Source organism: Temnothorax curvispinosus, unplaced genomic scaffold, assembly GCF_003070985.1.
Source record: "Temnothorax curvispinosus isolate PA1 unplaced genomic scaffold, ASM307098v1 QBEX01010307.1, whole genome shotgun sequence".
NCBI classification, from domain to species: Eukaryota; Metazoa; Arthropoda; class Insecta; order Hymenoptera; family Formicidae; genus Temnothorax; species Temnothorax curvispinosus.
In genome coordinates this window covers 381123-398329 of record NW_020220087.1, presented here as the reverse complement: position 1 = coordinate 398329, position 17207 = coordinate 381123, and the positions used below count along the sequence as shown (strand labels likewise).

The following is a 17207-nucleotide window of genomic DNA, read 5'->3' as shown; positions in this document are numbered from 1 at the left end:
GGATGCAAGTGAATTTGCAGTTTATTTGTGAGATGCTAACACTTGAGGTGCTAGCTTCACACACGTGTTAAGACGTGGATTACTTATAATTAAATAAAACTCAAAATTTTGTACACTGGTCTATTACCTGTATAGTGTAAGTGACTTCATAGTATGGCGAATGATATGGAAAATCGATCCACAGTTTAAAGGGTAGAATCTTCTCTGTTTCGTTCTTCTCTTGAGGTTCTATTACAAACAGCAAAAAAATTTTTGACGCGTTGTAGAGCGTCGCTTTAAGTGATAGTTCGAGAAGTAATATTCGTCAATACGCGCGTCTATAAAGTTGGGATGACATTCTACTCTAAAAAAATACTAAGAGACTTAAAAGTTCTATGATAGAACTTTTCCTATATTACAAAATTAAAATAAAAAAAATGCTAACTTCACGAATTTAGCACGTACCTTCTCCTCTAAAGCATCAAAACGTGTGCTAGTTTTGCAAAGTTAACACATTTTTTTTCAATTTCGATTTTTTAATATAAGAATTGTGAAATCTTTTTAATGTTTATCAGGAACTGTAGAACTATAGAAAGTGCTGTTAGAACTCTTAATGTTTTTTAAATTTGTATTTGTAAAATGTCGCGCCAACTTTACACGTAACACGCGTAAGCGTCAATACAGCGTAAGCGGAAACGAAAACTATACCGAAGAAAGGTGCAAAGATATAATTGAAAGTCGCGACGTAAACAACGAATATAAAAGTGTAGACCATAGTCATCCCTAGTTTATCGTATTCTTCCAGGATTTTAGCGCCAGCCTCGTCGTAAGTGACATTCCAGAAATTTTCTTCAGCGAAATGAATCAAGTCCATTATCATGTCACGGTAGAACATGAAGCTACCTAGCTTCACCAGTATCATTATTAGCAGCAACGTTGCACACAAGTTGGACGTAACAGCCTATGAGTAATAAAACTACCAAGAATTAAATAATTCCTGACCCCCATATGAACATTCTGACGGTGTTGCAAATTCATAAATAAACAGATGTTGAAAATAATATAGTTTTATCGAATTTATATTTTTTACTATAATTGGCATGTTATTATAAAAATAACTTATTAATTAATTAACGGTATTAGTAAAATAGCAATTGAAGATTTAGTATAAAAATGAGAAAAATAATAATTTCGCAGATAATTTTGATCTTTTATTTCTCATGTGTATTTATTTAAAAAAAGTATTTCACATATTCTATAAATATTCTCATAATTGGCGTTAAATCTTACTACGATGTTATTAACTTTAGTACACAACAAATATTTTGATAGAATAAAATTATTAAAAAAGAGTACTTATAATAACTTACAACCTTAGTTATTTTTTATTGTGATTGATCTAATTAAATAGTTACATAAAATTTTTAGTTGACGTAAGATACATTTTTCTCATACGTGCTTTCACATGCACTCATACACATCTACACACATACACGTGCCCACACTGCACACACAGAGTATCAGAAACTTCCCAATTATACTTTTCCAATTATAACAGTTTCAATCCATCGGAATGAAAGAAAAATAAAAATATTAAAGCAAAACACACACGTTTCGCTACCAAAACTATGCATTCGAAGTGCATTGTCTAGATTTCTTTTCTCGAAACTAAATTGAGGATGTTAAATGTTAACTGGTCTTATACGCGTTTAACAATTTAAAATAATTCACAGTAAAACTTGAAATAAAATTGCACTTTAACACCAAAATAAAATAAATTCAAGACTGTAAGAACCGCGTGGTGCTTCTATGTCCGTCGAGGGTGAACTGTGCGAAAGCGATCGCCGCGTCACTCACGTAAAAGTCGCCTATGCAGTGATACAGATCAACGCCCTCGACGAGAATGGCGAAGACGATCGCCCAAACGGCATAGCCAAACGCGCCGCGCAGGAGCAGCCGTTCCCGCGGTGTCTCGACATACCAGAGTCCAACTACTTTCATGAAGAGCCGCGTAATATTCACCGATCGGTACTCCTTACTTCGCGTCATGCCGAAACCTCGTCATTTTCTTACGCCGCCACGGCCTTAAGTGCCATCCGAATGGCCGAGCCATTTCAATATAAGTGGAAGCCCATTATGCTAACAAGCAGGAAAATTGACGCGCAATTGACTTACCTCGCTCTGGGTGACAGGCTGTAATCGTACGCGTCTCCTTTGCCGAAGGCGATCAATCGGCGATGTATGCACTAAGTTCAATCTCCGCTGGACAATGTGCTGTGGCCCTTTCTGTTCGCCGCTTCCGTCAGTGGCCCGACTGCAAGCTACCGAACCTCACCGCAAATTGGACGTACGTCTACTTGCGACGTACAAGAACGATATTGAGGTAATAGTATTTGCAGACGAGCTTCAGCTGATTAATTATCGCGTAATAACTAAAGTTTTTTGCAAGTGCATAGATATAAATACAATGGATAAAATTCTTGTGGATTCGCACTCTTTTCGGACAATTTTTTTACGCGAAGAAAGAAAAATATTTCTGCGAAGTATTTCCATCGAAATAATTTTATTTACATTATTCCGTCAGAAAACGCCGTTAAAAATAAAATCGCGCAATCTTTGACATTCTATAATAAAGTATTACAATATTATATGTATATACCTTTATAGGTAAAGGATCGTATCTCGAGTTTTTGTCAAAATAGAGTTAATACACTTTTCAATATAACAGGAGCTTAAATTGTATAAGACGTTTATGTCTATTGTTACTAGTTCTTAGTTCTACAATATTAGAAAAAGTCGTATTGAAAATTTTTTTAGTACCTAATTTTTAAACCAGATACAGCGTGTTATTAACAGTTGCACTATTAAACATGTCACATTAAAAACTTAATAAATCAAGTTGCTACTTTTATTTTATATCTAAAGAAAATATCATTTTCCTATTTAAAACTTTAAACCTTGTTTTCTTGAAATGTTCAAAAATGGACACAATCCTTTACCTCTAAGGTACAAATATATTTTTTATATATTGCATATACATAATTGTATATTTTGAAATGTCTATAGGATTATAGACTTTCAAAAAGATATTTTAATGTACTAAATATTTTTAAGTTCTTTCCTCTCAATGTATTTCTTATGTAATTTTAAATTCCCTATTCGAGCACTTATTCCACGAATTTGCGAAGCAAGGTGAAGTAGGATGCCGCGGTGCTCAACACCTGAAGGAAAATAAAAATATTGTCGCGTTGCGGAAAGTGTCTGCCCGTAATCGTATATTTCTACGTCAGATTTACCGCCATAAACGTCTCGAGAGACACTGGGAAGAAACCGCCAGCGGATATGGAGCAAGCACGTGCCGATCGCATCATGATCATCAGGATGGCTCTCCTGATTTTCCTGTCCTCCTCGTGGGATAAAACCTGCCAATTGGCGTTGTAAGCCGCGTCTCCGACCGCGCGGCTCTCGTCCATCAAATCATTCGCTGTCAGCGTGACCACAAACAGTTGGTAAAAGCAGCCGTTTGTATGGGCGATGAATATCAGTCGTCTGACGAGAGTACCGCGGGCCTTTTCCAACAAAGACGCAGACGCGTGGAGAAGGTCAGCGAGTAACGCAGGTAAGCTATATTTACGCGCTCATATTTCTCTTACGTTACCTTCACTTATCTAACATCGTTATGTGAGTAAAGAGTTCCGTACGTCTTCCCTCCCTCTCTCTCTCACACACACATTCTCTCTTATTTCTCTTGTAGCACAATTAAGCGTAGATACTTACCAAAAACACCTGAAAGCCCGCGACGCAAAGCATGACGCCGGACACTAACAGCTGACAAAGGGTCGTGTACATGAAAATTTGTTCCATTTTCTCACTGTACCAGATCAGCTCGTGATGCACTACGACGCATTCTTTGATCTTTTCGTATACTCCCTGCCTCTGTTTCTCGTCGAAAGATCTTACGGTACCGGCCCGTTCGACTCTATCGAGGATGGTTCCCAACTGGTGTTGCAGAATTTTGAATTGGCCGGCAGTGTGCAGGTTCAATAGACCCAAGAGATTGTCGAAGCAACAGAAGCATACGCCACAGTGAACGAGCACTGAAAGCTGTAAAATCACACACTTAAAAAATGATTTATGCTGTTTGATATGCCAACAATAAAATGCTACCTCGAATGCGTACAAATCAATGACATAGCTACTAGTTCTCAAAATTCTTAAAAAACTTAATTAACATGTAAAGATTTTTTAATCCTAATAACTATCATTTTTTAATCGTCATGATAATACGACCATCGGTTTGGGAAATTACATCAATTTAGAAAGGTCAAAATCTATGGTCAAAACGTCTTGACGATTAACTGACCAAAACCAATTATTGTCATGACGATTAAAAAATGCTGTTAATTATTCACTGGCGAAGTAAATGTTAGTTATTATTCACATGGTTTAATTAACATGACATCATGCATGTCTTAACAGAGTGTCTAAAAAATTAATACAAAATCGAACGTTCCTATACTATAATACAATTATGGAGAACCACATGCTGCATTACCTCGATAGTAAATAATATTTCAAAGTTAGGCGAGACGGTTGTCGGAATTCCGATCCAGAGATTAAAAATAAGCATTCTGTCGCTCTCGTTTCTCCCGATATTTTCTATAAAAATGTAACGTAAAAGAGAAATGTGATATCCCTGTCTGCGCAACAATGTTACGAACAAAAGTGCTTAGTACCTGAACTAAGATTTGTACCGTTCGTATATTCTATTCTCTACTAAATTGGCGATGTAAATTTAGATTCAGGATACCGATTATAGGAGACAGCAAATAGGTGAAAACGGTTCCTTGTACGAAGAACGTAAACGTGCACATTAATATAATTCCCTTTTTATTAATCTTTTCCATAACCTTGCTGCCGTACTCGTCGTATTGGGCGTACCAAAAATTATCCTCCGTATATCTCAGCATATTCAACATTTCTTTTCGATGACGAAGAAAGAAAAATATCTTCATCAAAATTATGATTACCGGCATAGAGCTGCAAGAAGTATACGTGATGGCCTAAAACGTTAATATAATTTTTGTTACTAATTTTTTACTTTTCATAAAAATTGTATTACTGTATAAGCAAGTAATTAAGTTTATATTAATTACAAGCAAAACATAAACTTAACACATAAAAATTAAAACTAATAAAAATAACGAATAATATAACTCGAATCTAGAGCTTGTTATTAAAAGTTATTTATATATTGTAAAATTTCAATTACTGTTACACAAGCAACATTTATTTTATAGTCCTCCCCCCCCCCACACACACACACACCACACCACAAAGTGATAGTTTTTCCTCGTTTATTATTACATTACAAATTTTGGTACTTACATAAAAGTCACCTTTACCTAGGTATAATTCGGTTGCTTCTATCCACAAAGCCATGACAACCATGCATATTGTATAAGTCAAAATTCCATTCAATAATCGTTCCTCAGTTTTCGACTTGGCGGGCCAGAAACCGATAACCTTCATGAGAAACCTCGCTAGCCGTATCGATATAAATTTATCCGTCTTCTTCACGTTTTTCATCATGCTCCGACCGCCACTCCAGCGGTTATACTGTATTAACGAGATTCGTGGTATCGCACGCTGCAATGATACATATAAGAGATACGTAATAACAGGCATGCATCACGGTAATCATGGCACGATCTTTGATCGAGTTATTTTCCCGTCTATTACTTCAGCCTGTTATCAAGCCAGTCGTATCAGAGGATAGGAGGGACTGCATTATTACGGGGTACACACCCTCCTCCTTTCTCGCGAAGAGGAACATGCAATGTTAATGCATCCGTGCCGTCGACGAACTCCGTAAGTATCTCTATATTTAGATTAAAGTCGTTTTATTCACCCCTGCGCGCGAAGAGCGATATACGGGGAAATAAAAAAAAGTACGTTACCGCACACAGCCTTCAATCTTTTCTTGCAGGTGCTATGTTCACAAGAGATTTTATATTCCTAAAGAGAATTTTTTTTCCCGAGGAAGTAGGGATTAGAAAATGTGGCAAAAAAAATCACGCAATAACACAGAACGTTCTCGCAGAAGCAAAAGAATATCAGTCGACGATTGTGGTTACTAGAGATCGTACCTCGTACGTTTTGACGTAACGTGTTAATATGTGACATAACGATTCGAGCAATTCGTATGGTAAGTTCTTCTAAAACAACAAATGTGTGTGAATTTTAATTTAATAGAGATCTTATTAGTGCAAAAAAGTTAAATTATAATCGTTACTGTAGATTTTATAAATGCTATTAGTGAGAAAGTTGAGAAAAATACAAGATATCTATAAATTGCTATTTAAAGCAACTTCATCTCGCTCTGCAGTCTTCGATTTAAGATAGAAACAATTTATGTCAAAATAGAGGGATGAAGCTGAAATTTACAGAGATTGTGCACTTATATATCCCAGAAACCTGGGTTAAATTTGCGATCGATTGTCTGATCCGTTTCTGAGATATTTGCTTTAAAGTTACAGAAATTGTATATATATAGATATACTTTCCATGTAAATATCATCATAATATGTATCTCTGCTCCTTACAGTAAAAATGAATGAAATTTTTATGGTACACTTCTGTGACATCGAGAATTGCAATTGCGGTTTTTTAAGTTTTTCTGTTAATATATTTTTTTCAATTTTTTAATGATTTATTTAAACAATATCAAGTACAAAAATGCGATTTTTACGCTTTTTCTGTTCCAATGATAACATGTTGTTTATGAATAATTTCTGAAACTAGCTTTACACTGTTTAATCAAGAAAACAAAATTATATTACATATATGTATATAGCTATACGTAAAACATCCTTAAACTTGACTTTACATTTTACAATAATTTTCAGTTACAAAAGAAAAAATTTAGATAATTTATATAAGTTACAAAATGACAATCAGAAAGTTGTTATTAAACTATGCACTACTCTGTAAAAAAATTTTGTTTTTTATTAACACATTGACATCCAACGATCACTTTGTATACTAAATAAAAAATTAGATATGAATATAAAATTTATCATATAAATTAATACTTTAATAAATATTTATAATCTATTTAATTTTGAATATGTAACACAATTATACCTTTAGACTTTCTGCACATATTTTTATATTTTGATGAAATTTAATAATTCTAGAAATTAATTCCTCATATTTCTCCTCTTTTATTAATAAAACAATTGCGCATTTCTCTCTTTTTAAGTTAATAACTCGCGAAAATAATGGTCAGGATAGGAACTAGGAGAATTATATAAAAGCATATACACAATGGAGATATTTTATTATATATATAATATAATATTTAATATTATTTTAATGTGTTCTTTTCTGAGAAAATAAGTATACTTATACTCGCAACTCGATACATTTTAGCTACGTGGGACGCGGTTCGGCGTTACCACGGCATCCCCTATAAAATGACCAGCGAAGTGAGGGAAATTAAAATGTATTGCTAATTCGAACAGTGGACAGAGAAACCTGCGCCTCGGCTGGCAGGCGTGATAACGCCAAATCGCCGGCTGTTTACGTACCATATACATATACATATATATATTCAAAACATACACAACAAACGATGACTATGGCCGGTATTCATAATCAGATCTTATTTCAAGACCGTCTTAAGTAATGCTAATACGGTTATTTGATTGGCTAGACGGAGTCTTAAGACTGCTTTTGACCAGACTTAAGACGATCTTAGATATAAGATCCGCGACTATGAATACCGCCCTATCTTTCGTGGTATTTACGTATTCGTCTTAACGGTAAGTATTTTCGTTATTTTTATCAATAAGTTAGATGGGTAAGAGTCATCGACATTGGTAACATCTTTTGGTTGGTACATTACATACATACTCTGATAGGATGCTAAACACTTATCGGCGTCACTTGCAATTTTCTTACCTTCTAGTATGTTTCTATTATTTCATTGTTATACAGATAACGCGCCGCGCTTATCCATATAACCGCGTAACCGTCAATAAAATAAAATAACAGGAAAGGAAAAAGGATGGCATATCGTTCGATGTTATGTAGCTTAGAAGATTCAATATTACGGCCGTGTTGTAAAGCGTGAGCTCAAATTGGATCGCCAGTATTTGATTTTTATTCGGTAACGCGTGCAACAAAAAGTCAATTTGACTATGCCATATACGCGTGCAAGTTTTCAAAAGCGATATTTTACTCTTTGTATGCGTTGTGTGTGTAGATACCCAGGTAGCAAGCACATATCATTTTGACGTCAAATACTAGTCATGTTTGTACAAATGACGTCAAATGACCAAAAAGCGACTGTCTTTAAAAAGGACATTATACTGACGTCATTCCATAACGTCATTATGATGTCTATTTTTAGTCATTTTTTATCTATGACAGCGACTAATAATGGACGTTTATAAGACGTCATCTCTTAGACCATTTTAAAGACGTCTTAAAGTCGTTCAAATAAGGTCTTTTTGTAATATAACTATTTTTACTTCTTAATATTGTATAATAAAGTAATAATAAAATAAAAACCACAAAATTAACTGCAATATATGTTTGTTCCGCAACTTTATGATTGGAGTGGTGAATTTATGGTATAAGTGGATGTATAATAGTTGCGTGTGATTATATAGTTTTATGATAACTATTTCATGCAGTGTTATAGCTATCAAAAAGATATCATTACAAGATTTTTGAACACTTTAAAGATGTACCTGTTATAGACAAGTACAGTTAATAAGGAAGCATCAGAGTCAGAAGATCGTCACTGTCCACTGGATCATCGAAATCAAGCGATACGGGCGCGGTACTTGTACTACACGTAAGAAACGATACGTATAAAGAAACAGTTTAAGAAGCGTTTTTTTCCTAGATAAAGAAAAAGGACGTTTTTTTAATAAACGTTTATCAAGTAGACATTTTAACATTTTAATTTTATAAATAACATTTCTAGAAAGCGGTATGTCGTACAATGAACCTATTTTTGCCGTCAATAAGACGTCAGAAAATGACGTCAATTGTCTGTGGCATTAGACCGTCATTTTAACGTCATTATGCCGTTAGTTAGTGACATCAGGAATGGTCAGTAAAGGACCAAAATTTGACGTCAAAATGACTTGTGTTTGCTACCTGGGTATAATATCATTATCAGGTCAGTACAAAAAGTTCTTTCACTAAATTCCATTTGAAATAAATTTAATTTCTTTAATTACTGGAAAAAAAGAACTTCTCCACGCAGAAGAAAAGTTTATTGAAGCTGACGATTATGTTAATTAATAAAAATTAAATCTAGTTTTTATTTCGACAAACACGACAATCTTCTGCGTCTCCTTTTGCACGAACCTAATAATTTGTGATTATGGTGAACGAGTAAATATAACGGTTTTTTTTGCACAAATCTTTACAGTATTTTTATACAAAGAGCAAAGAAGGTGTTTGAAATGTATAAAAACATCACTTAGCTACAAATGATGTGCATTTCTGATATCTCGACGTGGAAATCTCGCTTGTATACCAAGGCTCTGCCGACATTATTAAACACGCTTGGCCAACTCCTGCGTAACCGTTACTAATAATATACCAATGACCGTAAATACGTCCTATCAATTAAACGCTTAATTATCGTATCCCGTGTCCTGCTTAAGATACACGAGATTATTATATACCTAAGAATAACAGGGAGTGTCTCGCGAACGATTATAAAAAATTGTATAACAGAATGCTTATGTCTACGAGAAACGCTAGTTCATCTTTATCGCCTTCCCTCGCATATCTCACGCGCTATCAGAAAAAATAGGCTCACGACGATGGATTAACCTTTAAGCGTCGGCTTTAGATATACTCTACGCAATTTTCCCACCGCCTCTAGGAATTAATTTTAGACGGTATCTTCAACTCATCTCGAGGTATCCCGTAAACGATTCACAATATCAGCAAACACATTATACAAGCAATTTTATGATAAAAGCACCTTTTTAATGAAATGCTCCAACGACACTTTGAAGAATAATATACCTCCTTCTGTTATTGAAGTAGTATTTAAAAAAAAAATTATTATTAGTGCGATCCATTAAACGTGCTTTTGTCATTGATCAAATGTATAAAATATTTTTCGATGTTTTGGATGATTAACACTAATGAAACATTATAATTATCGAATTATTATTTTTGGAACCACTAATTTTTTGAACGCTTATCGACATGACTCGATTTTAAATGCGTGATTTGCGTTTCTGAATTAGCGTAATGTTCAAACAAAATGATTGTATGCTGGGGATCAACGCTAAGTAGAAGTCTGCGATACACGCGATACGTTAATTGTTATGATATAAGTTCGCTGTATTTTGTAACCTAGTTACGTTTGATAAAATCCCTGGCAGACACCAGCAGTGTACTTTGTCCTACGTAAAACGTGTTATCGGGAATGTTTTAAATGAATATTATCCATTCAAAGGGAAAGTGTTATTAACAACAAGATTTGTTTTTGTCGCGATTAAGGCGTGATCATGAATTTCTCGAACACATATTATTACATTGATTACATATCATCACATGATGAAACGTATTAGCGTCAAAATGAGTGAGGCAGATTCTCTCACTGGATATCGATGTTTCAAGAATCACTAAAAAGACATGTGTCGACCACTTTGATGTCCGTATGAAGTACAAAATCAGTTTTTAGACTGATCATCATTTGCTTAATCTTTAAGAAAGTATCTCAAGTTCTAGAACTTGAACTTTGTCTTCTAATTCTTGTTTGTGTGTAAACTGATAAATAATTGAAGGCATTGATTTCAATGCGAAAATATTTCTTTTTATTTCTCGTGTTCTTAAAATCTCTTAAGTAATCAGTAAAATCAATTAACATTATATGTTCCGGAAACCAAACGAATAAATCTAAAAAAAAGTAAAGAAGAAGAGACACTCGTCATTAATAGTGTTGAACTTTCTTTACTTTCTTCACCAGAAGACTTATTAAGAGTTAATAAAGGGGATAACCGCGAATAGGATTAGTGAATTATTTTTTCATAGCGTCCGGAAACTTTCTTATTGCCCCTGGTGACAGAACTTAAGCGCGAATTGGGCCGGTAAATGTTCGAGTAATTCTGTTATTCGGATAATTAGATAAAACTTGAGGTTTCCAGTAAAAAAAATAGTTGAATATTTCAAGTATCTGAATATCAAGACGTATCATACGTTTTCTTCGAATATGTACAAATAGTCTGTGTTAAATTGGTCAAAAGTATCACAAATCTAATAAATATGGAAATATATGTACCGCAAAGTTACAGTACCAGTACAAATATGACAATAATGCGACCATCTGAAAATATGCATGATATTCGACGTACTCGAATTACTCGACTATTCATTTCATCTCAAATAGAATTATTCGAATCTGAAAATCGAATTGCAGTAACATCTAAATGTTCAAAGTACCAAGATTTCAAATTTACTTTACATAGCTCTATTATGAACGTTTTTCTTTACATTTATTTGTTACAACATCTCGCATGCATCTAATTTACAAATGCAACAAACAGTTCTCATTCTGCTAATTGAAACGTTTATTATCTTTAAATAAACAATTTATCGTGAACAATTACTCAATGCAGCTCTCAAAAAAGTCAAACGCAGAGATATAATTTTCCCAACAGATTCACGTTTTGTCAGTTGCTTTGTAATCCTGTAAACAAAGGCTTCTAAAAGTTACGAAAGTCCGTTAAAATGTGTGCGTATAGAATCTACTCCACGCGTGCGACAAAGATCGATAATCAATAATGGTAATTAACAATCTACGGCATAAAACAGATCCTTGACGGAACGAACGTTAACCCTGGAACGTGTGTAAACGTGTGCAAGTGTCAATGTGTATTTAATAACGTAGCAACAGTAGATATACATATAATACGTACATACATGCAGACAGAGCGGATAGGCTTACGTTTGATCCTTACATGCATACTACTGTGAATTATATCATGCTCGTACACTTAATTACTCGTTACACGTATTCGCCATTTCGTATATGTTGAATTAGCTGCGGCATAAAATTATCGCCAGGTATTGCAACCGACATAATTTCGGCGTGAATCGCCGATGTTACACACGTACAACGAACAACATCTTGCATCAACCTGTGTGTATGTTTCATCATTAGACATCTTTTTGCGCGCGAGCGCACGTATATACATATGTATATGTGTCTATAGCATCAAAACTTGAACCTAGCAAAAAAATCTGTATCAATTTCAAATCCCGATTGTTCCTACGTTTCTCCAGTTAATTGCCGTCACTGCTGGCCGCGTTTCACTCGTGTCGTGTGTCTCTCTCCCGCTCTCCCATCCTATTTTATTATCATTGTTACACTTAATCGCCACCGACGGATATGAATTGGAAATAGACTCGATGGCCTTGTAATAATTCTGCAGTGTTAAATCTACAGTTGCTCTCGTATAAAAACCTTACGAAAATAATTGCTCTACCGTAAAATCCGACAATTCGCTTACAGCGTTATACCATCTTATACAGCTATACAAGGATTCAAAGTAATCCCGCTGCCCCTAGGGGAAAAAACGCAAGAGCCGATCGTCGCGGCTCTTAAAATGTAACGAGTAGGCAATACGATCGCTCGGTCGCGCCGCGCGTTACAACGCGCGCGAAAATCCGCGATCTGATTGGCGGGTGCCAAATGGACAAAGTAGGACGCTCTTTTCCTTTTATCGTTGACAGATCGTGTGTGGCGAAATAACCAGTCGGGACAAGCGCGTGATAAGCGTTGTGGTTTCAGAAGGCTATGGAAATTGCCCTCGGACAATCCGGACAAATCTTAGATGTGCAAACGCAGTCTGCGGACAACAAAGCTCGAAAAAACCCTGTCAATTAATCCAGCAAGAACTAACAAACGCCTGATGATAACAGTACAATGATACATTCTATTTCGAATCAAACCACCACTTGGTCACTTCCGATAATACAAGAATTACAAGAAATCCCTTTAAAAAAAACGCCCAAAGGATGTCAAAAAAGGAGATGTTTCAGACATTTTATCTCACACAAATTACATTTTTTTTTCCATATCCTTAGCACGAGTCGCAAGAAAATAATGACATCGCTCGGACCACAAACAAATATTCCCGATTAAAGTTTCGGTAAGAAAATACACGTATATAATCCTATTATAATTTTAATTATAATTAATTATAATTTTTAATTATAATTTAAAGTATGTGATAAATTGCATGTGCTTATGTGTTTACAAAGATTCAATTAACTTGTTACTACCCAAATTAATTGTTTTTTCTTTCTACTCTATATAGGATAAATATATTATAGGATGCGTTAGAGAATGGCGTGAATCATAGTAAATCTTACGAGGAAATCAACCATGATCTATCGATTAATATTTCCTCTCTGTCCTTCGTAATTAAAATACCACATTGATAACAATCTGCAAATTATTGTATGCTCGCTCGTCTCACTACGAATTTATGTTATCTAATCGCGATTTTTGGTGCAACTGGTGGTCTCAACGTGTATACGAATAAACCCTGCGGCATACGATACCGGATACACGCGTAGCTAATGCCAGAATGTTACGCGATTTATTTTACCAACTCTCATGCCGTCCGAAGACCGCTCGCGCGTGAATCAATGTGGACCGAAATCGAATCTTACACTATGCTACGCCTTCCGCCGTGTTCAATAAAATGCTATGTTAATTGGTGCACATCACACACCTCCACTTCTATCTCCTTAATTACGCAGGTATCCCGAGGACCGCGCGCGGCTTAATTGTTTGTCATGACGGAAGTGCCGTGTGTCTACTGTCAAGAGACTCAACCCATATCCGCGCTCACGCGAGTCATCATTCCGAAATCATCGCCACTCACCGCTGTCGCGCTAATTACATACTCGACACACGAGGGTGCGTGCATCCGGTCGCAAACTCCGTCCCGCTTTACATTTAATTGGTGGACTTAACTATATTCTTCGTTTAAACCGTACCGTACAAATATCTCGAACATAGAAGAAGGTTCTAAGATTCATTGAAGCGTAAATCCCGTCTCCTGGATTATCTAGAAAGCTACCTCGTCGTGTCGTTAGGCGAAACAATTGCACAACCGCGCGCGCGCAGCGGCGAACTCGTCTTAACAGCTAGAATATATGACGCGTATACGCAGTGGCTAAACATTGTGACAAAATCCAAATAACAACGTCTTTCGTAAGGATAATATGGCAGGGCGACAATAAGTGGTCTGCCGGAAAAGGCTTCTTTTTCTTCTCCCGCACTCCCGTTTCTCCGTTGACGACTTCCGGCCCGAGTAACAATCGTGTCGATCATCCACAGGATGACCCGTAATTCTCGGGCTGGCTGACCTCGGCCAGATTTCAAAAGGCCACCGCGTTTCTTCTTTCAGGTTCGTTCACCGTCGATCGGGTATATCAAATCTGCACAATAAAGCGAGGTCATCTCAGGGCACATTCCTCGCGCTCACCTTCGGCTACAATTAAACGCCGGTGTGATTGAATATGTAGGAAACGTTGCTGTCCTGGTGGACCGGCGGTCCGTGCCAGGCGCGTCTCGTCGACGAGTTGTTGTTGTTGTTGTTAACGTAGTAAGAGGACTTTCTCATGCTCGTCGAGGAGGACATCATTGCGACGGTCTCGTAGTACCTGATCTTGCCGCAGCACCGGCCGCTCTTCAGGATGGCGATGAAGCCGCGCCGGTATTTCTTGTTGAAGAAAGCGTAGAGGATCGGATTTATGCAGGAGTTGCTGGCGCCCAGCCACTGGGCGATCGGCGTGGCGATCGGCAGGATCTCGTCCTCCCTCTCCGCCACGTCGCCGCCCAGCTTGATCACGGCGAAGATTACGTAAAGAGGTAACCATGAGAGGACGAAGAGTATCACGACCACGACCAACATCTTGACCACCTTCACCTTCGACTTCTGCTGTATCCTCTCCATCTGGGCGTCCTTGGTGTCGCCGGGTATATGCCTACGCCACACCTTGATCCAGATGAGAACGTAGCAGAGGGATATGAGTATCATCGGCAGCACGTAGCAAAAAGTCAGATTGCCAATCAGGAAGAACAGCGAGCCATCCTTGGGATGCGGCCACGTTTCCAGGCAGAGACGCAGGTCGGGATCGTCGTCGTAGATGGAGACCAGGTCGAAGAACAGCAACCAGGGCGACGTCATTGTCAGAGCGATGAACCAGATCACGACGATCATCATGCGAGCTCGCCGTTTCGTGATTTGACATTTTAGCGGCCACCAGATCGCCAAAAACCTGAAAAATATAAACCCCAAGAGTAATTAATTACTATCAATCACTTTATTCGTAAAAATTTTGTAAAGATGAAAATTGTTAGGCAAATTTTTATAGGCATATATTTACCATACAAATTGATTAAATCGAAATTGGTGAAAATTTACTTAAAATTTTATAACATTTGAGGTATATTTAAAACAGGAATAATTCTACAAATATATGTTTGTTCGAGATATACAATTATTGGTCAGGATAGATAAACTGTATTGACATTAGCGGCAACTCCAAATTAAGTTACAATTTATCGTTAGCTTTTTCCCAGGGGCATCAGACCCAATACATTGGTCAGGATATATAAAACTATCGTACAAAGTTATTTGTAAGCATCTGCTAATTGACTTTTAACGTATCAATAAGATTTATTTGACATACCAAAGATCTTTGGTTCGACATCTCTTTTATTGAGATAAATAAAAACGATTTGTGTGTGTGTGTGTGTGTGTATGTGTGTAATACGTTGACGTTTTACCTTCCAATTTAATGTGATAAAACATCAAGAGAAGTATGTATATAATAGCTATCATTAGACTCAAGTAATAATCCAAATTTTATTAAACAATGATCGAATACGTCAAGCTTATCGCGAAAAAGCGAAGTAGCGCGGAAAGATATAAGAAGAGAGCAAAATCTCTCGATTAGACGACGAGGTTTTACTTACTATAGCAATTTTCTTGTCGGCAATAAACTTGTACCCCGCTGTAAATAGAGAGTACTTGCGTTACGTAATCGATCTGATTTATTGTACCGTGTGTCACGAAGAATGCAGAATAGCCATTTTACGGGCTACCAGGACAGGTTCGGCTGAGCCGGGCACGGGCGCCTACGCGAGCGTAGGAAATCGCGGAGCCCGTCGCGTACGGTCGTCGCCATTTTTAGGTCTTACATACGGAATTGCCAACAAATATTCCCATTCGCTATTTCGAAAGACACTCGCACCCGTCACGCTTCGACGAGCACGCCGCCGCCGAGCTGTGTGTAGAATAGATATGAGGAACACCTTTTATGCCGCACGAGAATTCTCGTTTGGCTTATTTAGGACAAGTCGGATTATTTTCAGAAAAAAATCTGTTTTCATTTGGTATCAACTGAGCTGATCACCTTTGAGCGAATAAATGAACTGTTTATTAACATTCGAAGGCAAAAGTCTTCTAAAGATCAAGGATGCGTTCAAAAGCAAAGCAATTGTAACTTCTGTTATAAAAATGTTTTGAGGCTTACACAATCTATAAATACAAAGCTTGTAAAAGAGAAAAAATAAGCGTAACATTGTCTATTCAAAGTCGATTATACAAATTATTGTCAAAGCCAATAAGAGCTGAATTTGCGAAGAGAAGGAAGTTTGGAGAGTTTTAAATGTCAGAAAGAAAAGGATATTGACATAATATATGCAGAAGAACAAATTAATTATTCGTTAAATTCTGTAGCCATACAAATCGCCCATATCTAACGATGAGAAGACGCGATAAAGATCATATAAATCGCTGTCGAAGCGGTTTGGAACACGCGGACCATCGATCATGACGACGCCGACAACGACGTCGCGGCGTTGCGGGATGAAAGCAATTGACGGTTCTTTCGTTTCTTATATTAATGGCGATGAAGCAAGAATTCAGATTCGGAGGAAATCCGCGCGTGGATAAGGCGCGCGCGGGCGTCTTTGTGATGCAAAGAAGCCATAAAAGCGGAATACTCATCGGAGAAAGAGGGGATACTTCTTTTTCCTCATTAATTAAATGGTCTCCCGCCCGACGGGAGAAACGTCGAATATACTATCTTTAATGAACGTTTCTCTCTCTCGCGACGCCCGCCCGTGCAGACCGTACAGCTTCCCGAATTCATTAAGTCGC

General features: G+C 36.8%; 3 protein-coding genes across 3 annotated transcripts in view; all 3 read right to left on the bottom strand.

Annotated features, from left to right (window-relative positions):
• Positions 1-4524, bottom strand: part of LOC112460045 (odorant receptor 13a-like) — a 12601-nt gene extending 8077 nt beyond the window's left edge. Inside the window, exons 1-7 of the mRNA XM_025024475.1 lie at positions 4507-4524; positions 3757-4083; positions 3276-3548; positions 3164-3200; positions 1837-2036; positions 688-940; positions 128-228 (exon numbers count right to left, since the gene is read on the bottom strand). Of these exons, the coding sequence (XP_024880243.1) occupies positions 128-228; positions 688-940; positions 1837-2036; positions 3164-3200; positions 3276-3548; positions 3757-4083; positions 4507-4524 (1209 nt within the window). The remainder of the gene's footprint in view (positions 1-127; positions 229-687; positions 941-1836; positions 2037-3163; positions 3201-3275; positions 3549-3756; positions 4084-4506) is intronic.
• A 38-nt stretch (positions 4525-4562) lies between these two features.
• LOC112460083 lies at positions 4563-5581 on the bottom strand. Its single transcript, XM_025024554.1, has 3 exons — positions 5368-5581; positions 4716-5042; positions 4563-4638 (listed from the first exon to the last, which is right to left on the bottom strand). The coding sequence occupies exons 1-2, from the start codon at positions 5569-5571 to the stop codon at positions 4746-4748; spliced, it is 501 nt and encodes a 166-aa protein (XP_024880322.1). The 5' UTR covers positions 5572-5581; the 3' UTR covers positions 4563-4638; positions 4716-4745.
• Positions 5582-7319: 1738 nt separating this feature from the next.
• Positions 7320-17207, bottom strand: part of LOC112460058 (neuropeptide SIFamide receptor-like) — a 61860-nt gene continuing 51972 nt past the window's right edge. Inside the window, exon 3 of the mRNA XM_025024502.1 lies at positions 7320-15318. Coding sequence (XP_024880270.1) covers positions 14535-15318 — 784 coding nt within the window. The 3' untranslated portion in view covers positions 7320-14534. The remainder of the gene's footprint in view (positions 15319-17207) is intronic.

Bases quoted from the DNA above. Each gene is read 5' to 3' on its own strand.
- LOC112460083 (XM_025024554.1), bottom strand. From the start codon at position 5,571: ATGATGAAAAACGTGAAGAAGACGGATAAATTTATATCGATACGGCTA. The intron at 5,043-5,367 runs GTAAGTACCAAA...TTAACGTTTTAG, and splicing joins TAGGTAAAGGTGACTTTTAT to GCCATCACGTATACTTCTTG.